At 40.8% G+C, this 22,368-nt stretch overlaps 1 protein-coding gene across 15 annotated transcripts in view; it reads left to right on the top strand.

Moving 5' to 3' along the window:
• The window catches only part of SLC6A6 (solute carrier family 6 member 6), a 60,232-nt gene that overhangs the window by 25,794 nt on the left and 12,070 nt on the right, over positions 1-22,368 (top strand). For all 15 annotated transcript variants that reach the window (XM_083426967.1, XM_083426970.1, XM_083426966.1 and 12 more), the window contains 11 exons: positions 1,896-2,135; positions 2,770-2,904; positions 6,096-6,330; positions 8,559-8,691; positions 12,256-12,390; positions 14,059-14,162; positions 14,275-14,399; positions 17,353-17,465; positions 18,866-19,003; positions 20,361-20,463; positions 22,238-22,338. In XM_083426967.1, coding sequence (XP_083283093.1) covers positions 1,907-2,135; positions 2,770-2,904; positions 6,096-6,330; positions 8,559-8,691; positions 12,256-12,390; positions 14,059-14,162; positions 14,275-14,399; positions 17,353-17,465; positions 18,866-19,003; positions 20,361-20,463; positions 22,238-22,338 — 1,551 coding nt within the window. In that variant the 5' untranslated portion in view covers positions 1,896-1,906. The remainder of the gene's footprint in view (positions 1-1,895; positions 2,136-2,769; positions 2,905-6,095; positions 6,331-8,558; positions 8,692-12,255; positions 12,391-14,058; positions 14,163-14,274; positions 14,400-17,352; positions 17,466-18,865; positions 19,004-20,360; positions 20,464-22,237; positions 22,339-22,368) is intronic.

Here is a 22,368-nt window from a genome sequence, read left to right as displayed (position 1 = left end):
TTGGAGGAAAAATAAGCCATGTGACACAGATACGAAGACTGGATTGGATTGACTGCCCTTCTAATATATAAGAGCACAAGTATGCAGAAATGAGGACAACCTAGGCTGCCTATGCGTGCCTGGTCTCTGCAATGTATGGAAGTTTACTTTAGCGCTCCAGTGTAAATGGCATACCTCCCACAGCTTCCACATTTGAATCTGATCAAATGTGGCCTGTTTTGAACATGCGCTTTGGATGAAATCTTGTGCGTGTTTATCTTCCATTTTTAAAAATCTAACATATATAACACAAGTATGTGTGTGTGCGTGCACGCATGTGCACGTGGATATATATATATATATATATATATGGCATACTTTTTGCAATTTAACAGCTGACATCAATATTTATAAGCCAGTGTGACCGTCTAGGGTTCACTTTGCTCTGGAGTTTTCATAAAGCAAGCCTTGTCATTGGCTATTTCATTAACTAAAAAGCCATTGCTGTGGCAAAGAACATGATTCTATTGCGTATCAGGAGTGAGTCAGTCCTATTTATTTTGAAATCCAAGTGAGATGCTGAGATGGCAGTGAAATGAGGCGGGGGTGTATGCCGAAACTGAACTGAACAGAAAGGTTTATTTATGCAGGGGTTTTGTTGTTTAATCAGTACCAAGATATAAAAATAGAAGAAGAAAGAAACTGCTGCTTTAGATCCTTCCGCTCATTAGGATAAATCACTATGTTTAAAGCAGGGGGCGGGGGATCACTTTTAATAGAAGCTCCATGATAACTCTTCGTAAAGCCTTAATATTTCAGCCGATGATGATTCTGGGGAGAAATTACAGGCTTGGAATGGACACTGGGTCAGTGCAAAGAAAAAGTAACGTGGTGACGTAATAGAGGGCAGATTTTCTACAGTGGTCCTCTCTCATTTACTAAGCTGATGTAAACATAAAGTCAGAGTGCGATCTGCTAGTTGCCTAAACAGGAGTTAAGCCTGTTGATAATCTCTTCACAACTGTAGGTAAAGAGTACTTCAAAATCTGGGGTTGCACACCAGGAATGGCAAGGACGTTCAAGAGAATGCCCAGTGGCTGGGTGTGTGCTTGGCATCTCCAATGCAGAATACACTGCTCTTTTCCTTCTTGCTTCTTTCCTTACTTCTTCCCTCCCTCCCTCCCTCCTTAACACCATCACTATTTCGCCATTCATCCCCAGGGCACACACTTCTGCCCTCTCCCTAGAAACTCTACCTGTCCTCTTAATTTTGTTATGTACACATTACCTATTCCGCACTCTTATACCTTAATCCACAGCCACTTTCTAAAGGAGCTTTAGGAAGAAGCCTGACAAGTGCTTGAGCCCCAGTCTGAAAGGTGGCTCTGAGGGGGAAAGGGAACAAAAGCATAGCAGTGGCAGTTCGCCTGTTTTTACAGGCCTGGCTCAGATGGACTTTCACATCTCTTCTGTGCAAAAGAAGGATCCATTTTACTTCCTGCTGGCCTGAAAAGGTGTCGCAATACATGGCAATGCTGCTTTTGTTTTTAATATTCTGAGTAACAAAGATGCTTCCGCCTCTTCTCTAACACAAAGTATCTTACTAACACTGTCATTAGGATCCAAGGATTGTTTTTCCAGACTGCTCAGGAACCTGGAATGCTAAACTTTTATTGTGAAAAGACCCTTAATAGGTGTCAATGCGAAAGAGGCACAGGTGTATTTTAAACTCATTTGTGGGGTCAAGACAGGAATAATTGTCAGCTGCATCTTTCCTCTGCATATACTGGCTTGAAAAAGTGGATGAATGTGAAGGAAACTTTTTGTTTGCCAAGGTGATTTGTAAGCACAGGTACCTATTTGTCTTCCAAGTAACGTGGATTATAAAACCTATATTGTAATTTCCTTCCTTTTAGAAAGCAAAAACATGGCAACAAAGGAGAAACTGCAGTGTCTGAAAGATTTCCACAAGGACATTCTCAAACCTTCCCCTGGCAAGAGCCCTGGGACACGCCCTGAGGATGAGGCAGAGGGGAAGCCACCACAGCGTGAAAAGTGGGCCAGCAAGATTGACTTTCTGTTGTCTGTGGCTGGAGGATTTATTGGATTAGGCAATGTTTGGCGATTTCCGTATCTCTGCTACAAAAATGGCGGAGGTGAGTATTGTTGTCACTTCCATAATGGTTTGGGATGTGGATAGCAGCTCCCTTTCATGTGAATGGGTATGTGGGGAAGCAGGGCTGCTCTGAAGATGAATGAGATCAAGATTTAAAAACAACCGGAAGTGCTATTGGACTAATAGCTACTTCTCAGCTTTTTTTTTTTGCAAAGGGGAAATTTGATTCATATTAGCGAAAGCCAGTCACATATTTCCGGTATGCATTTCACTGCATTTAATTTGCTTTTTAAAAACTCTTACAGCTGTTACATGCAGTACACTTTGTAAACAGCAGGTCATTAAATTCTGAGACATTGTAAAACAAGAAAACAATTGCCTTGAGATTTTACCTAATCTTCCAGTATGCAATGAAAGGAAACCATTCTGTTGCACATTTTCTTTCACATTGTTCTTCATTTCTTAATCTGAAAATAGCAGGGCATTTGTGTAACATATTTAAAGTCTGATTATTAATCTTTGCTCTCAAGTGGCAATTTCAGAACATGCTAACAAGGGCATGGGCCAGATTTCATAGTGATACTTAAATACCACCATCAGCTGCTACTCCATTAAGAAAAAAAATCATTGAGTCATAGAATCTTCCTAATCTTCCTTCTGTGTTTTCTCTACAGGTGCATTTCTCATACCTTATTTCATTTTTCTGTTTGGGGGAGGTCTTCCTGTGTTTTTCCTGGAGGTGGCACTAGGACAGTATACCTCCGAAGGAGGAATTACATGCTGGGAAAAGATCTGCCCTATCTTCACCGGTTAGTTATCTGCCTAATTTGTTATATATATGTACATGCACACATCTAAGTTAGTTCCCAAAATTCTGTGACATTCTTCCTTCACCTTGCAGCTATGCAAAGGAAAGGGTGAGACTATGCAGAGGCATGGCTCCCTGTGACTGGGGTCAGCAGGGCAGGAAACAGGTTTTATCCTTAACTTTGCTGGTGACTCTGATTTTATTTAATTCCTATCCTTTCCTTTTAGTTTTTTCCCATCCAGCTGAATGGTTGTCACACACCTCTCTGGGGAAAAGTTAAACAGTACTGGTCTTAGAGACATTTTTGCACTGAGGGCAACACTTGCTTGCCATACCTGGCAGGAATTCCACAGCAGGATGCAAGGCCCAGCTTGAGAATGACCTGCTGTGCCAGAGAGTCCAGAACAGTGAGGACTTGAAACTGCCTCTGTGGGCAGTTCCCTCTGACATCTCCTCCACATCCACAGTGTTGCCTTCTGAGAAGGAGATAGACCCTGAAAAAGGGGGCAGTGGGGTGCTAAAAATTTAGTCACAGAAGTACAAAAAGCTTTTTCTTCCACCTCCCCTCCAGCTCCGAGCTATTGGAGGTGGTCTTGTTTCCTGCCCTCCCTTCCACCTCCAAGTTTAGAACTGGAACGCGGAGCAAATTTTCCCCTGACCTTGTATTGTGTTTGAAACATAACTTTAGCTTGGTAGGGGTGAATCCTTGTGAGAACAAAATTTTGGTTGGCCTCTGCTAATGCAACTTTTCTATTTAAAAAATATAAGAGCACTATTGAAATTGATGTGTTCCTGATAGAAGGTTTAGGATTTACTATTATTTCAAATAGTAGACTTCAGAATACACGAAACTCTCTGGAACAACTTCTCTGAGATTTCTGATCTTTAATGACTATCAAATGCTTTACTATGGGTATTTGCATCAGGAGAATGTGGAATGGTTCCCATCGTCCAAGAAAGCTCAATATTTAATAAGGAGCTGGTGTGTTCACAGGCCATTAAGTTGTTCCAGGGCAGATTGGTGTTTTGTAAGGTGATTTCCAGTTTATACCAGTTCTGTGTCTCCCAAAGTACTTACTTAGAAGGAAGTTCCATTGAGATCAATAGGACTTCTTGCCAAGTGTATGGGGCTTGGATTGGAATTTATAGCTAAAGGTTTGTGCCAATTTGCACTTCATTAGCTGTGTGCATGCCATTTGGAGCAGCAAAGGACATGACCTTATCTTCTAGTGACCCTGTGCTTGCAAAGCAAACAGGGCAGTATTTTTTTGTTGTCAAGCATTGATACGCAAGTTAAACATTTATTTTATAAATAGCAGGCATGATACCTTTGAAAAAAAAGATAGATGTGTACATATATTACAAAATTCAGTTTGCTGACCTTATTTTGACCTTGTTTTATTTTGCACAAACATGTTGTCTTTCCTTCCCAGAATATTGTTATTACTGTTGCTATAACCAATGTTTTATGACTGTGACCCTATACATTCTTACGTAAGAGTAAGCCTCACTGAATTCAATGGCCTTTATTTCTGAGTAGATATGTATAAGATTGCACTGTAAAGTTGGAGTCCTATTCACACTTTTCCTGGGAACAAGCCCTGCTGTACAGAGGCAGAACACAGTGGGACTTAATTCTGAGTATACCTTCCTCTTGTTGTGCTATACATTGCAGTCAGAGGTATAAGTAGAATATTACTGTTATAACTGCATTGCAGAGAAAGTGCATTTCACTGAATTGTGTTCCATACGTAATGATTGTCACCCTAGGTTAGGCCAACACTTCCATTGCCCACTGTCTGCATTTGACATTGACTCAGGGAGACTCATAAGCAGATTGGATTGAGAGAACCATCTCCTGTGATTTAGCTTTGGCTCCTGATACTCAGAAATATGTTTAAAGCTTTCATGGTGGCTTCATAATACAAGCCAGGATTGAAAGAACTACTTCAAACTGTTTCCTTGGGTGTGCTGTTCCCCAGTGGGATTTTTTTCTTTGAAGAGCAGAACATCTCTCCTCCAATACTTCATCACAAAGTGCTTTTGAAATTCTCCTTTATTTCAAAAGCATCTTGGTATGTAGCATGGAGAAACACAAGGCAATTTTTACCTTGTGCACATGGAATAATTATTCTCTTCCAACAAATACCTACTTTAAATTGGGACTCCTTCCTAGTCTGCATTGGTTTTAGATGTTTTCCTGTTTGTATGCTTGCCGCCCTTGGCTCCTTTGGGAGGCGGGGAGGGAAACTACTACTACTATTGCTTCTGCTACTACTACCAGTAGGCATAGTCCACCAGGACACAAGCCACAGAGCCATCGGTACTGCATCGTGTCCTTAGGTTTCCATTTTTATTTAGATAGCCCTTTAGCCCATAACTTTTAATTTTGTTGAGACAAAATGAGGTTTTAGCTAGTTGTTTTTATTGATGCCTTATCTGCTTTTTCTTTTCTTTGTATTTTATTGTTCTTTTGTTGTATTGTTTTTAATTACTGTTAGCTGCTTTGAGTACCATTTGGGGGAAATGTAGACTACAAACCTAACAAGAAATGAATTGTACCTCATTTACATGGCCGTTTCCTTCTGCTCAACTGTTGTAGTTTCAGTGGTTTTGTTGATATTAAGAAGGGTGTTCCTAAATATTAACAGTGCAATCATTTGTATGTCTACTGAGAAGAAAGGCACATTGAATTCAATGAGACTTATTTCCAGGTAAGTGTGCACAACAGCGGTGGGCAACTTGTGGCCCTCCAGATCTTGCTGGACTACATCAGCCCTAAGCATTGGCCATGACGTTCAAAAGCGTTCAGAGAGCCACAGATTACCCTTCCATAGTTTATATGTTTGCAGTCCAAATGTGATAGCCATTGCTTGCATACCTTTGCAACCTCACAACTGTGTTTTAGGAAGAACTACTACTCCTTACTGAATTCTCTGGAAACATGGGTGCAACTGGTGAAAGAGGGCCTTGATACCTTATCTGAGTCTTGAAATTATGCATCTCCCCTTAATGCAGCAGATATATGATGTTGAACTGTTGCCTTTGTAACCCTAGACATAGAGATTCCTAAACTAGTGAATATTACATGTTCACCTGTAATACCAACAAGCCTTACTTATGTGTGTAATTTCATATGTTCTTTTCTTCTGCTTGCTTTCTTTCTTTCTTTCTTTTTTTAAAAAAAATCAGGAATAGGTTATGCTTCCATAGTGATCGTGTCGCTTTTGAATGTGTATTACATCATCATCCTGGCTTGGGGACTGTACTATCTATTCCACTCTTTCACGAGTAAGCTGCCTTGGGCTTTCTGCGACCAAGAGTGGAACACAAAAAACTGCATAGAAGACACTCTCAGGAAGAACAAAACCCTCTGGTTGTCAATGAATACCACTAACTTCACTTCTCCTGTGACAGAGTTTTGGGAGTAAGCAATTTTAATTGTTGCTCTTTGGAGAACTTTATAAAAGACATAGAACATAGAGTAAAATGGTGACTGACTAAAATTGTAAGGGGAAGTATGGGGTATTACCTACTTCTGTAGGAGTTTTGGATTATTATTACAAATTTTTTATTGTTGCGAATTTAAATTATTGTCGTCTTATGATATTTGGGTCATGTTTTAACATCTCTGTTTACTGTTCTGGATTCTGCAAGGAGGAAGGGTAGTATAAGAATAATAAAAGAATAAGTCAGGTTATAGAGTCACAGAGACAATGCACATGCCTGATATTCCTGTTTTGATTATGATTATGTGATTTAGCCCTATTCAAATAAAATTTCAAGTTGACTCTGTGAATGATGGCCTTGATTCACCATGCATTTTATACAGATATTTAACTTAATCATTGCACAAGTAATGTCATCTATGTGGGAGGTATTTGTTAACTTATTACACAGAAAGGCCTTAACAAAGAACTTTGCATTTTACATTAATTTTTAAAAATAACTTTTTATTGGGGTTTTTTTTTTTTTTTGCATCTTACATTAATGATAAACGTTCAGTAATCTTATAACTACCATATGTTATATGTATTAACAGATTGAGGTCAACTGCATTGCCCTGAGCTAGCTAATAAGTTACATAACTCAGAATAATGTATGTTGCCTTGTAAATATGTAAACCTCTTTATCATGTGTTAATTCACTTGAGTTTGGTACATTCAGAGGACAACAGTCCTACTGTGAATTAAATAATCCTTAGGAGCTGTTACAATGCCTGAATTATGAAGCCTAGTGCTCTTTATTAGGTGGAATGTTTCCTGAAATCTTTATCAGTTATACTTGCTGAACACTAAACTTCTCAGGCATGGTTGACTTTATTGAAATGTTCACCTTTGTATGCTAAGTGACATCTTCCTCTTAGCAGTGCTGCTGATTGTGCATTGGAGGCCATCATTATATCTTATTTGAGCTAATGGTCTGTGTAAATCTCATGCTTGTTTGAGCAGCAGTCATAGGGGATAAGCAAATCTGGCTTTATTTCCAGAGTCTTACCTCTTGGGATTACATCACATGCTTTGATTTCTTAGTTGTGAAGATTTTATTTCATAGTATATGGTTGCAAACATAATGAAACAGTAAGAAGCAGGGGGCAATTACCAGTAAACAAGAACTTTGATTGTTCCCTGCTACCAACCAAAAGCTTATAAGTGCTTAGGACTCAGCAGGCTTGGTTCATGTGAAATCTCAGGAAGCTGATCACATGCTTCAGACATACAAATCTAATAAGAGCTGAATAAAACAAAGCAAAATCCGCTTTTGGCTCATGTACACTTGATGCTAGCCATAAATCTAGCAAACTGTTTTTGCTCTTTTCCTTCTTATGAGTGAGATCCTTGGGAACAGCTAGTTTATTATCCTCCATTTCTATTTTAAACAGTTCTTCATCTTAGCTGAAAGGGGACATGCTTCAGAAGTTACACAACTCCCCTAGTTCTGTGTTTTGTTTACTTATTAAAATGGATGTCTGTGTGATTATAGTGCTGTGATAGAAGCAGGTTGCTATCCTGTTCCCTTACCCCCCCCTTAACTAAATTTATCTAAAATAATGATGATTGATTTGTTTACAATTTAAGGCAATATATAACAAAGTTGGAGAGGTTTGTGTATTTATACCTTTCCTGCACAACAGAAATTACTAGTTATGAGTAGAAATACTAAGAAGTTGTAAAGGTGGGTTTGTGGGTTGATTTTTTTATTTTAAAAAATCAGTTCTTTTCATTAGTTTTAGAGTAGCCCCATCAGATTCAAAGAGCATGCGCACGTGTACACGGCACCAAACCGGGAAGTGACCAGAAAATGTCACTAAAGGGGCGGAATGGAATACTTTACGTGGGCCCCGCCGACATGCTCAGGAGTCCAGAATGTAACCCCTGTGCAAAGCAAGGATTGCCTGTAGACAAATGGATTCAGTTCCAAGTATTCCAGAGTGAACAGAATAGTTTTAACAAGCTGAGGGATAATTATCACTCCCAGCTCTTTGGAAGACTACAAATAGAACAACGGGCCTTTCCCATGTGTCCAGTTAATCTGTTTAGGCAACATGGGAAGTAGCATCATTCTGCTTTTAAAGACTGGTTCTTGTGAAGCAGCTGTTCAGTTTGTTTTATCATAACTTTTGTCTTGTTTCTTTCCTTTTTTTTATCCTTTAAGGCACAACGTATTGAGCTTGTCTTCAGGAATTGATGAGCCTGGTGTTGTCAAGTGGGACCTGGCACTATGTCTCCTCCTTGTCTGGGTGATATGTTTCTTTTGCATTTGGAAAGGTGTAAAGTCCACTGGGAAAGTAAGTGCTCTCAGCCTCTCCCTTTGCAATTATAACTGCCTTGTTTCTTGGAGCGCTGGTATTGGCAGGTCCAAAAAAAAAAATGTTCTCTTTGGATCCAAGTTCCTCTCAGTCCCACAGTGCATCTCAAACTGGGGGGAAACTTGAACAAACTTCCAAGCTTGCTCAATCTTTCCCCCACTTTTTGCTCCATAGTTTCCAATAGAGGGAAAACGAGGTGTTAAAAAGGCCAGATAAATTCAAAACATTACTCTGCCTTAACTTCTGTTCGATACCAGCAGAGCATAATCTGCCTTTGAATTCCACCCTCTTTACACACATATGCATTAGGATTATAGCCAAAGTGTTTAAATAGGTTCAGAAATTAGTTTTATGCAGTGGTTTTATGCACTCTCCGCATCATTTTGGGCTTAAAATGATTGAATTGACTTCTTAGCAAAGGCTAGGTACCCAATGTTATTTTGAACCTTTCCTAGAATCATAGAATTGTAGAGTTGGAAGGGACCTTGAGGGTCATCTAGTCCAGGGGTCAGCAAACTTTTTCAGCAGGGGGCTGGCCCACTGTCCCTCAGACCTTGTGGGGGGCTGGACTATATTTTGGGGGGGGGGGGAAATCACCAAATTCCTATGCCCCACAAATAACCCAGATATACATTTTAATAAAAGCACACATTCTACTCATGTAAAAACACCAGGCAGGCACCACGAATAACCCAGAGATGCCTTTTTAATAAAAGGACACATTCTACTCATGTAAAAACACACTGATTCCCAGACTGTCCATTGGCCAGATTTAGAAGGCGATTGGGCTGCATCTGGCCCCCACGCCTTAGTTTGCCTGGCCATGATCTAGTCCAACCCCTGCAATGCAGGATTCACAACGTGGCTGAAGCCATACCGAGTCCTGCAAATATGCTAGCAGTTTTATTACTGCACCTCAACATATTCCTTGTTTATCCAAGGATGGAGGATGCATTTATTTATTACGTTGTTTCCTCTGTGAACTCTTTGGCTAGACCCACTGAAAACTCGGAAAAAACTCAGAGTGAGTTCAGAAACTCTCATAACATCTGGCTTCTGTTTTTTAGTTGTTTCTCCAAGGTCATAGCTGTTGAACATTCTTAGATTTTTTAATTTTTCTTTGAATTGATGAACAGGCCTCTTTGATTTTCCACATTTGTCACAGTGTACTTCTGGAAGATAATTCCTTGCCCAACGATAATAATTAGATAGCAGTCAGGTCTCCTTTCATTTTAAACATATGTAAAAAGAAAAAAGTACATAAATTTGAATGTCCAACCAACCTCTTTTATTTTTTTTTAAATCCAAAAAGCAATTTGCATAGCTCAGTGTTTGTTCTGGCTGAAAATATTTCTCTTACAGTTACCATATTTTTCGCCCCATAGGACACACCTAGTTTTTTGGAGGGGAAATAAAGGGGGAAAAAATTATTTCCCCCCAGGCGCAGGGCTGGGGCGGGGGAAGCCCAAGCTTCCCCTGACCCCAGCCCCCAGAACAGGCAGCTCTCCGCAAGCCTTGGGAGACCGGCGCGACTTCCCGCCGGGCTCCCATGGCTTGCGGATATCTGCCTGAAGCCCAAACCAGGTCGGGGAACAGCTGGATGGCGGCGCTCCACCTCCCCGCTGTCCCCAGAGCTTGTGGGGCTGGCAGCAGGGAGAAGCGCTCTTCTCCCCACCGCCAGCCTCCAAACTAGGTTGGGGAACCGAAGCTTCAGTCTGCAGGCTGCTGCCTGCAAGCCTTGCGAGCCCGTGGGAACTCCCGCCGGGCTTGCAAGGCTTGCGGATAGCTTCCTGAAGGCTGGAGAGTGAGAGGGGTCGGTGCGCACCGACCCCTCTCATTCTCCAGGCTTCAGCGAAAGCCTGCATTCACCCCATAGGATGCACACACATTTCCCCATCATTTTTGGAGGGGGGAAAGTGCGTCCTATAGGGTGAAAAATACGGTAATTCACATTGGCAAAATATGCTAGGTTGGCTTAGTTTGAAATAATTTCTCAGAAACAATCTTGGGGTGAAAAAGCTGGTGAGTTTTGTTTCTTTAAGTCACTTTGAGTCACTTGTGGGGGGAAAGTGACTAATGAATGTAGTAATAGTAAGAGTTAAAGTTGTTAATTGTAACGAACAAAAAAAAACTGCTTACAAATACTTGTTTAATGTAGAAAAGAAGGGGAAATAATAAAGGCAAGGATTATATTTAAAAGCAAAACAAAATACTTTTGGAAGAAAAAAATTACACACAGAGAAATGTAATTTGCCAAAAGAAAAGCAGGGCATGATATGGATGGGTGTTGCATTTAGAGATCAGACTGGCTGCAGAAATTATTATGGTGCAACAGGCTTTGATATCTGCCTGTTAAATCTCTCGAGGTTCACTTAAAAGGCAGGAAGATGCATCTCAGGAGCTTTTATCTTGCTAAACCAATTTCACAAAAACAAAGCTATATTAAAGTAGCAGAGCTGTAATTACTGGGTGGCATCATCTGACCCTATTAGCAGAAGAAAGGAACCAAATAAATAAATAAACATAAGTTTGAGGCAGATTTCCAGAAGGCACACATGTACTTTGGGACAATCATTCAGAAGTAAGCAAGGGGTACAATTCAGCTAGGGTAATCTCTTGTGCATACTGATTTTATACATCACCTTCTGTTTATTCAGTTTGTGTTACAAGACATTCTCAGTTGATCATGCCCAGGTTCATCCTTTTTCTTTGCTGGATACCATAGGAACAAAGTTAGGTGCCTTTGATACAGTAGTTCTGTATTTACAACACTGACTGGCAGCAACTCTCCAGTATTTGAAGTAGGGGTCCCTCCCAGTCCTACCTGGAAGTGCTGGGGGTTGAATCTGGGACCTTCCGTGGCAAAAAAATGTTCACCATTGAGCTATGGCGCTTCAGATGATAAGTAAGGAACAGCTCTTTATTGGGTGGGTGGTTGTGATCTACATGGGGTGCCACACATCAGTTCCAGTCTTTAGTGAATCTCCTGATGAAGAGTGTTTAATGATATTATAAACACATAAGTTCTATTGAGCATACTAGGGAAGGAAGGAACACCTCCAGTACTCAAATTTCACTGCTGTATATGTGATTTATTTATTTTACTACCACATTCTTCATTATTGTGGTGAATGCCACCTGTAGACATCTATATAATGAGAATGAAGTGTGTTGCCTTGTCAGCCTCACTAGTGGTCCAACCAGCACAGCCAATGGTCAGAGATGATGGTAGTTGGAGAGCACCATGTTGATCACGCCTGACATAGCGGTGACTTGGGAGAACTGGAAACAGAAATGTGACCAGTATTAAAGTCAGCATTAAAGTCCGATAATGTACTTTCTCTGTCATGATGGATATATGCGCATGCAGTTAAGGGGAACCTGCTGTGATCCACTGAATAATGAAAGCTGAGAGCAAACAGGAGGATAAGAATTGAAGATAAGAGATGAGTCCATTTGTAACCTCAAATACTAGGTGTATACAATTAAAATTCTAGCTTTTTATTATCAAAAAGTGATAACATTTATCATTTTTAATACCAGGTTGTGTACATCACAGCAACATTCCCATTCATCATGCTTCTTGTACTGTTAATCCGTGGTGTCACTTTACCTGGAGCTTCAACGGGCATCAAGTTTTATCTTTACCCTGACATCTCTCGGCTAGCAGATCCACAGGTGGGTTACTAAAAACTGGAAGTGGTGATACTTTTCTTCCTATGCTCTAAACAAAATGTGAGGAGGGCAGTGGGATGATTGTGCAATAGATTTTCTTGTAATCTTGAAGCAGTCAAAACCTAATTGAAGATTACCTCCATGGTGTTATTCCTTTCTACCGTATCTTGTCAAAAAGGTTATTATTGTTAATGTGTTAATGCATTTTCCATGTGTGTATATCTTTTTATATCAGAAGGATTCTGAGGCTTGTAGACTCTGTCCAAATATAGCATCTCAGCTTTTTTGTTGATATTAGGCTGTGGACAAGGTAAGGGAGATAATTTTTGCTTCAGTCTTTAGCTCTTAAAGGCAGCGAAATTATGGAGCAGCGAACAGAACGGTAAGGAGCACTTGTGAGTATTTGCAACTGTCCGTGTCATATGGACGCCCTTGGGGGAAGGCAGTTAAGGACAGTGAAATAAAATGGGAAATGCTGAATACCTTTCACATTCTTTGTAGAAACTTGCTTCTATGCAAATGTTTGGAAGATAGCACGCTTAGTAAAGTGCAGGAGTATAACACTTTATTTTGCTCCATCTTCAACTGCTTACAAATTATGTGACAGTTTATTTTATAATCAGGTCAGCCTCCAGCTCTACCCCATAGCAATGGGGAAATGCAAAACTGTTAAAGTGAGGTGGGGTGGGGGTGGGGAATGCACATAAGACTATGGTAATATTGTGATACGAGCAGTGAATGAAAAGCAACTTATGACACAAGCCGGATGAAAATGCCACTGAGTACAATCCATCTGGAACACCATTTATAGCAGCTATGTGAGAGGTTGCTGCTTCTTTCCTGTTCTGATTCGTTAAACTCTTCTCTGTTAGCCTAAGCCAGGGCTGGGGAACCCCTTTCAGGACAAGGGTCACATTCCCACCTGGGCAGCCTTCTGTGGGGCAGCGGTGGGAGGGGACAGCTGCAAAAGTGGGTGAAGCAACAAATGCAATTTTTACCTTTGTACAGTGGGACTCATTTCTACACACAGCCCTTGCTATCCTCCGTCCAGGAAACCAAGAGGCATTGTCATAGTTCAAAGACATATTCCAGCAAAGGGAAAACCCTTAAGGGGGATCTGAAATAGTGCTGGTGGAGGGTATGGCCTTGAGAGAGTTCTAGGGGGTAGACAGAGAGGGCTGGAGGGCAGTGTTTTGCCCTTAGCCATTTGGTGAGGTTCCCTACCACTGGCCTAAGCAGAGCGCACTGGAAGACATAATTGGCCACAGCAAAACCCTAAGAGGTATTGGGAGGGAGCATAGTGCTATCCACCAAAAAGCCTGGGATCCTTAAACCACTGAACTGATCTTGAAATGTATCTTGTGTGTATATAAGTCTGCTGGGATCTACAACGGGTGATGCTCAAAACTGGGACTGTATATATGTAATGCTCTGTTGTTTTTGTTTAAAAGAACTGATTGCGTTTTTATTCACTTTTATGCCAAAATGTTGTGATATGGTATTGAACAGTGTAGGTGCATTCAATGGCTAGCATTTATGAGCGGATTATTTTAAAGAGACGTCTATTGTTGTCACATTGTGGGGGTTGCATAGTCTGTATCAGCTTTAGATAAATAGCCGGTGCTGGTGCAAAATGCAGCCTTCTAATGGGCCTTTTCGTGTTTTCTTTAGGTCTGGATAGATGCTGGGACGCAAATCTTCTTCTCCTATGCAATCTGCTTAGGTGCAATGACTTCCTTGGGGAGCTACAATAAATACAAATACAACTGCTATAGGCAAGTTTCCTACCAAAGGGGTTTAGTACATGTTAGCTAATTGATGTGTAGGGAACCATGGGTTCAATTTTTTTCTCCAATTAACTTCCTCCATGACATATGTGTGACTTAGGGACTGTTTGCTGCTGGGATGCCTGAACAGTGGTACCAGTTTTGTGTCTGGCTTCGCAATTTTTTCCGTCCTGGGCTTCATGGCACAAGAGCAAGGGGTGGACATTGCTGATGTGGCAGAGTCAGGTACGATGGTGTCGGTGGCAGTGATGGTGGGCACTGCCACCCAGTGTGTGAGCAAAGTAATACAAACCAAATCAACAGCCCCTCTCCCCCTCCCCCCAAAAGGAGATATTTTGAAAAGTAAAATTACTCAGCATTTCAGGAGACAAAGTCTTAATTTATTTCAATGGGTGTGACAGTTCGAAACAAGTTGAAAACATGCAGAAACATAAAATGGAATTGAGTTTAAAAGAAATGCCCAGAACAGAGTCAAAAATATGCGAGATGCAAACAGTTTATAAATATATGAACCTCTGTGGTTGCTCTCCTTTTGCTTCAATCAAATTCCTAATAGATATGATCGCCGAAAGCTCCATAGACCCACAGCAAGTGGCCTCAAGAGATTATAGCTGTGCTAGGATATGCCTTGAGTTTTATTGCACCATGTATATTTTAGTGAAGGGCCATTGTTTTCCACGACAAGGCTGCATAGAAACTAGAAAGAGAGGAGCCCCCCTTTTTGCACCCTTCCTGCCCTCCCAACATATTTTACATTCATGCATAGAGCACTTCCATATACAGGAAACAGTGGATTGATTCCTACACATATTTCCCTGGGATACATGTGCATTAGAAGAACAATATGTCCTTAACTCATTTACTTTCGAACAAAGCATGCATACTTTTCTGGACTTGCCTTGTAACACCTGAGGAAGCACAGCAACTCAAATTAACTATGCCTTCGAAGCCCAGACGTGCTAGACCAAATGCTCTTTTCATTGTAGTCTATGTGAACTTACTTAAAACGATAGCACTTAGACTGGCTGGCAGCAATTTCTGCAACTAGCTAGTAAAAAGGGTATTGTAGAACCCCAGAGGTTTCTGCTGGTCATATCCATTATACACATTTTATTTTTCTCTGTGAGTGCAGGTTTGGCAAGGTTCAAAACAGCTTGAAAAGGCAAGAAATGTGCATCGGCATTGGATGTGAAGCCATTAAAAGGCTGTGACTACCCTAATATTAATGCACACCTCAGGCAGCAGACAAAGGTCACCCATTTGGGTGCTGTGGGGAAAACTTGTACTGTGATTTTGCCGTGCCATATTGTCAAACAGATCGGTTTTTCTTCCTATAGTGCCATTTTAATAGTGGTGAGGAATGCCAGTGAAGATTGGGATATTCCCTCAAATTTTATTTTTCTTTATTTAACAAACAAGGCTAGTTCTTCAAGGTAGGCAGGCAGGAAAATGAGGGAGCTGGGAATGGCTGTTAACATCCCAATGCAGAGCTTAACCCTGCTGATTTCAATTATCTTAAGCATCCTTAAGGCTGCAATCCTATGCACACATATCTGAGAGCAAACCACACTGAACACAGCAGATTTTATGAGTAAGCATGTGCTTGTCAGTCTGTTGAAAGATTGTAGCCATCAGATCTAAATGTTTGATGCCTTAGTCTTACACAGCACTTTTTAAAATGAAAAAGTGGCTAAGGCTGATCTTAACTTAGACTCACTTAGTTCAGTCGGACTTACTTCCAAGTACAAGTGGGTAGGAGATCAGCCTAAGTAACTTTATGAGCAGATACAATAGTTGGCCATAGTGAGCTCCATTGAGAGATGAGCCCAGGAAACCAGTACTTTTTAGCTCTGTATGCATAGAACAGCTTGAGGTGAGCATAGTGTCCCCCCTTTTTTTCTTTTAAAAAAGCTTCAAGGGGAAGTGGAGGAACTGGATTCAGTTCTATTTCCCTTCCTAAATAACTGACTGATGCAATTTTTATTTTTTTAAAATAATGTATTCAGTTCCAGCAGTTTGGTTCACAAGAGGGAATAATGTGGATAAGACCCATTTGTACATTTTGTTCCTTACCCAGCAAGAGATGTTTGTCATGAGCATAACCTTAAATATGCATTTGCCCCAATGCCACCAATTCAGAGATAAGTGGCTGCACTTAATTTCCATTGAAATCAAGGGCACGTCTAACTTAAATCTCATTGATTTTAGTGGGTCATGCTCAACTAACTTTTCTGAGGTGAAGACCATAGATTCAGGATTGGGGTGCCAGCATTTTTTCATTTTGCTGCACCGATCTGCCTTTCCATTCAGTTTAATGGCATGGAAAATGGAAGGTAGCAGAGGCATTCAGTGGTGAGTGACAAGGACTAATCTGCAGAGAGAATTCTTCTGCTGTACTTTGTAACAGATAAAAGAAGAAGAAAAACAAAGTAGAGCTATAAACTGGAATGCCAGTGTATTTTCTTTAAACTAAAGTTTGTATGAAAAGCGTTGATGTAATGTAACATTGGGTAAGCCATTAACACAATGCAGCTACCAACCCCTTCAGAGGAAGGGACGGAGGATTGATTATTTAGATAGTCAAATCAGTTTTTCCACTTCATTTGTTGTGGTATAGAAATGCTTTTTGTTGGCATTGATAGAACTGTGGAGGGGTATAACAGCTCCAAATCTGGCCTGTGGAGCACAAATCCCAAACCCTTGAAGGATATTTTGTTGGTTTTATTTGTCCAAGGAGGGGCTGGGGGTTGCGAAAACAAAGAGAACATGTATGGCATTTCCCCCCTCCTCTGTTCGTAAAGGAGCACAGGAACCGGTCATCCCATAAGTATGTCTCATTTACGCCATAAGCCTAGCTGCTCATCTTCTATCTTATTCACTTTCTGCATGATGCGTGTAGAGTTTGACCTATTCTTGGCATGTTGAGGCAGATGCTGAGACTGAAAGTGGATAAATAATGGCTTTTGAATTTGATCATTGGAGTTCCTGTTCTAGCAATGCATGCTTCTTTGTCAGATAAAGGATCCAAGTGAATTCCATTCTGGAATCTTCAGTTGGGTTTTGGTTTATCTGAATCGAATCAAGCATCTGTTCTGGAGAGGCAGAGGGGGTCTTGCCTTTAAGAATGAGCTGCTTATTTACTACATCTTCTCCTCTTTCTCTCCCTTTATTCCTTTAGGTCCAGGCCTGGCCTTTATTGCCTATCCGAAAGCTGTGTCCATGATGCCACTCCCAACTTTTTGGGCTATTCTTTTTTTTATTATGCTTCTGTTGCTTGGCCTGGACAGCCAGGTGAGTAACCATAAATTTAACAATGTAATTGGGTTTGTTGCATTTTATGCTCTGGGGCAAATGCATCATAAATGTTGCAGAAAAGGATTGCTTCATTCTCTAGCAGAGAAAGGATAACAGCTGTTAATCAGTGTTAGCCTATGCACTGTTTTGAAGTGTATGAAGTGGCTAATTAAGTTATTTAGGAAGTTTTCAGCTAAATCAGAAAGGGACAAAGCCATCCTTGGGATGTGGGGTTGAGTACCCTTGCATGTCCTGCCTTTCATAAGGTCTCTTACAGTTCAGCACCCTTGAAAACTGAAACCATGGATAAGCTCTCTATTAAAACAGTTAGACTAAATGTGTAGTACACATTGGTACTGTTGTTATTCCTTGAGGAAATGGATGGCTGCCCCGCCTCCCCAAAGAGACCTATTTATATGACGCAAATAAATCTGTTAATAATTTGTAGGCTATTGCTAGTTGCACAGATGTACCAGGGATTTAGGGGGTATTTCATTGAGTTGGTTTAAGAATTTAAACTAACAAGGTTCTATTTATTCCTTGGGAAAGTAGCTTTAACATTAAATAAATCTACTTGACAGGGGCAGAAAGTTTACTGAATTCAAAACCTCTCATATGAGCAGCGATTAGTGGAGTTTTCCCTCTGGCTGTTACTCACTTGATCTCTTAAATTGGCAAAGCATTCCATTTGTTCTAAATGGCTCTTTAGTGCTTAATCTTTGAACTCCAGTGAGTGACTTTTAATCACTTCCAAATTGAATGTTAAAACATGCTTGGTGCTGTGGTTCTGCAACCAAGTACTTATGTAAATTGAGGGTTGCCTAGTAATTTTAAGTCATTTCTCACTGTGTCGAATAATTAAAACTAATTGGAGCACTTAATGTTTTGTTTGCTTTTGGAGCGCTGTCAGGCAGGATTTTGGAATGCTAGAATAGCTTAGAAGCAAGCTAGACTATAGTTGTATTGCAACAGAAGAAAAAAAACTTCTGGAAGTACTGTATTTTAAGGCCCTGGGTTAAAGAAAGATTTTAATACATTAGCTTGTGAGTTAGCCTTACAGAGCACAGTACTAGTGCAGCTGTTGCTCGTTAGCAGAAACAAATATGATGTGTTATGTGTGTAAAGAAAATTGCTTATATTCCCATGCATAATAAACTGAAAGAAGAAGATAGGGACTTATTTTTAAATACTCGGGAGGAGGACATTCTAAGTGCAAAACCCCAGCTGGACACCACTCACAGGCTGTAACCTTGACTTGTTGAAAGGTTGAGCAAGTAAATGGATTCAGCTTCTCCAGTGAGAGTGCCAGCACTGTTTCCAAGGCATGCCTTTTATGAAAGAATGGAACACATTCATGACAGTTGTTCAGGGTTCTTTTTTCTTTCCTTCTCTGCCAGTTTGTTGAAGTTGAAGGACAGATCACGTCATTAGTTGATCTGTACCCATCCTTCCTAAGGAAGGGTTACCGACGGGAAATCTTCATCGCTATAATATGTTTCGTCAGCTATCTTCTGGGACTATCTATGGTGACTGAAGTAAGTGAGATGAGCTGGTGTGGGTTTGCTTGGGTTTTGATTTCATTCTGTGAAGTCAAATAGTACAGTGCAAGAGGGAAGCAATCACAGTTCAAGGCAGAGCAAAGGCTTTGCATGTGAAAAGGTGCCAGGTTGATTTCCTGCATCTCCACTTAAAATAAAATTGGGAGAACTTTTCCTTCTGAGAGCTTCAGAGAGCTGGTAGCAGCCAGAGCTAACAGTACTGGGCTGGATATACAAATAGTTTGGCCTGAGCATAGGGGAAATTCCTTGGTACCTAAGAGAGGAGCCTGGCTCTATAAAACGGTTACTCTGTTGTTGTCATTGTTTTTTAAAGCATAAAGAACAGTTGAGAACTGATTTATCCAAATCATTTCTCTTAAGTTCTCCAGTGGTGTCAATGTAAGGCCATGTCAGTTGTAGCCCTGTGTATTATTAGTGCTGCTTTTATCCAGCACTGCATTTTCCCCAAGCTTATTCTTATAGAAGAACCTAGATAGCGTGCTCCGTTGTGCTGTAGATCTGGAGTAAACAAAGCTAGATAGATGTGAAACATGTGGGAAATGGTGCAGGTTGAAGCCTATCTCATTATATTTGGGGCTTTGAAAGCACGTCAAAGTGCAAGTAGATAAATAGGCACCGCTCCGGCGGGAAGGTAAACGGCATTTCCGTGCGCTGCTCTGGTTTGCCAGAAGCGGCTTAGTCATTCTGGCCTCATGACTCATGAGGGAGCTGTACGCCGGCTCCCTCAGCCAGTAAAGCGAGATGAGCGCTACAACCCCAGAGTCATCCGCGACTGGACTTAACTGTCAGGGGTCCCTTTACCTTTACAAGAGAACCTTATAGAAGGTGCTAGAAAATGGAGCAGAGGGAAATGCAGTGCATCAAAGGAAAATATCATGCTAAGGGAAAAGCAGTGTCAGCCCATATATGAGGGAGCTCCTTGGTAAGCATTGCTTCCATATATTTTGGTCTTGTTATAGCAATTTCCGTTGAACACCAATTGTTTTCTCCCACCATATTTTTCTTGTGAGAGCCCATCCTAAAATACTATCCTTTAGAAAGGAAATAGCTCAGTGTTGGAGTAGAATAAGCTAAATGGCTTAATTTTGGTCAATCACAATCTCTTTCAAAAATGCCTTCTATATAAGAAATAAGTGCATGTTCTGGGGAGGACAACAGCATGTGCTTATAACTCCCCAACAGTTGATTGACAGTTGTATTTGCAGATGAGTAATCTTCTCCAGAGTGAGTCATAGATGTGAAGGATAGCGATGAAGGTCATCTTGCTTGCCACAGGTTTTCTTTGTGGTTTATTAATAGCAGTTGTTTCTTTTTCTCTCTTGCTCTTTTTCAGGGTGGCATGTATGTGTTTCAACTCTTTGACTACTATGCAGCTAGTGGTGTATGCCTTTTGTGGGTTGCATTCTTTGAATGCATTGCTGTAGCCTGGGTTTATGGTGAGTAAGTTGTAAATATTTGGCCTGGTATTTTTCCTACAGGAACAACTAAACATTGCAGGGTCCTGGAAGATTAGGCTCCTGGATCCCAGGAGTTGGGATTGTGAGGGAGGCAGAGCTAAAATAGGGGTCGAGCTAAAATAGGGGTCTAAGTGACAAATATAATTTTTCTTACTTTGCTTCCTGAGATGCAGTCCTTGACAGGGGGAAAAAAGGTTGCTATATGGCAGGCATGTCCAACAGGTAGATCATGATCTACTGGAAGATCATTGGGTGTTCCTGGTAGATCTTTGGCCCCTCAGAGATCTCCTCCCCCCCCCCCCCAAAAAAAAGGGGGGAGGAAGCTGAACAACTGTGGCTTAAAGCTCAACAACTTTGCCTTTCATGAAACTGTAAAAAAAGAAAGAGAGACATTGCACATACTTTTGTAAACTAAGAAAATCTTTAATAAAAATAGATTAAAAAACAACAACAACTTTGCTTTTCCCAAAAAAGCTTGACAACTTTGGCCCATCCAATGACAATGGGTAGATCACTGCCAGTTTTTTTATACTGTGAGTAGATCGCAGTCTATTGGGAGTTGGACATCCCTTCTATATGGGAACAGAGTTGGTGAATGTGAAGCTAAGAATCACTTTCCCAATTGAAACAACATATTGGCTTTCTTAGGAAGTGAGCCTGAGTCCCAGCCTTGAAAAATGAAGTAGTGTTTATAATGCACATTACATTGTGAGAGACATTGGCTGAATCAAGCTTGATGCGGTGGTTGGTTTGGGGAATTTTCAAAAAGTATCTCCCTTTTCCAAAAGCAAGATTTTCAGGGGGCAATTGAAAAGGCATGGCTGGGCTTATTGAGAGGAAAGTTAATGGGCTTGGCCCCTGTACCAATGTTCCCTTTTGCTATGCTGCTCTGTGGCAATGAAAGTGCTGCAGTGCAGCACAACAGGGAGCATCTGCCCAGACAGACTTTGCATGTTCATCTGAGTGCAAATGTTGCCTGTGCCTGTGCTGACACCATTAGAAGTGGTCTGGAACTTCAGAGGGAAGGTGGTGCAACTTCCGTTGCCTTTGACACTACATAGCCAACTTTGAATGGGTCTGGCTCGCCATCAGTTTTACAATGTGGTGTCTTTTTAGTTGAATCCCATTGTGAAGGAGAAAGAATAAGTTTAACTTTTAAAGCTGAAAAAAAAATTCTGGACCAGTAGTAGACTGGGGAAGAATCACTGTTTTAACAGGCACAAAGAAAGTGTAAGATAGAAGGTGTGGGTTTTTCAGCACTCTTTTCGGGCTTCTTGAAAACTCACTTTTTATTTCAAAACTCTGGTGCACATAAGTGTGGGAATCATCCCTACTAAGGTCAAAAAAGAACAAATTTATTTCTGTTTGGTATGATGTTAGTGTTTATGTTAAACATAGCCTGTCTCCCTAGTCCTATCACTCCCAGCCTACAAATGGCTGTGGGTAATGCAATAAAACTATGGTTTGCTGGATCTGCAGCTCATCCCCTTGCAAATTAAGTGATATCCATGTTGATATTTTTAGAAACTTGTTATAATTTCTATTATAATAAAGGTTTGAAATGTATTACCGGTATCTCTGCCCCCTGCCCTTTTGGTACCTGTTTTTTGTGATGGTTTTGTTCTACATTTGATTTTGCATTTAATAAAAAAGAATTTAAAAAATGTGGCATAGCTCCCATTATGAGGTTAGAGCCAAAGCAGGCATCTCATCCAGGCCAGTAACATTCCCTTTCCCTTTTGTCGCACTCTAGGCGCTGATAATTTTTACGATGCCATTGAAGATATGATTGGTTACAGGCCCGGTCCCTGGATGAAGTGGAGCTGGATTATAATCACACCAGTTCTCTGTGTGGTGAGTGCTTGAAACAGCTTGGCTAAAACA

Source organism: Podarcis tiliguerta (genome assembly GCF_965153285.1).
Source record: "Podarcis tiliguerta genome assembly, chromosome: 2".
Classification (NCBI taxonomy): domain Eukaryota; kingdom Metazoa; phylum Chordata; class Lepidosauria; order Squamata; family Lacertidae; genus Podarcis; species Podarcis tiliguerta.
Note: the sequence above shows the minus strand (reverse complement) of the source record. Positions and strands in the feature narration are given on the sequence as shown.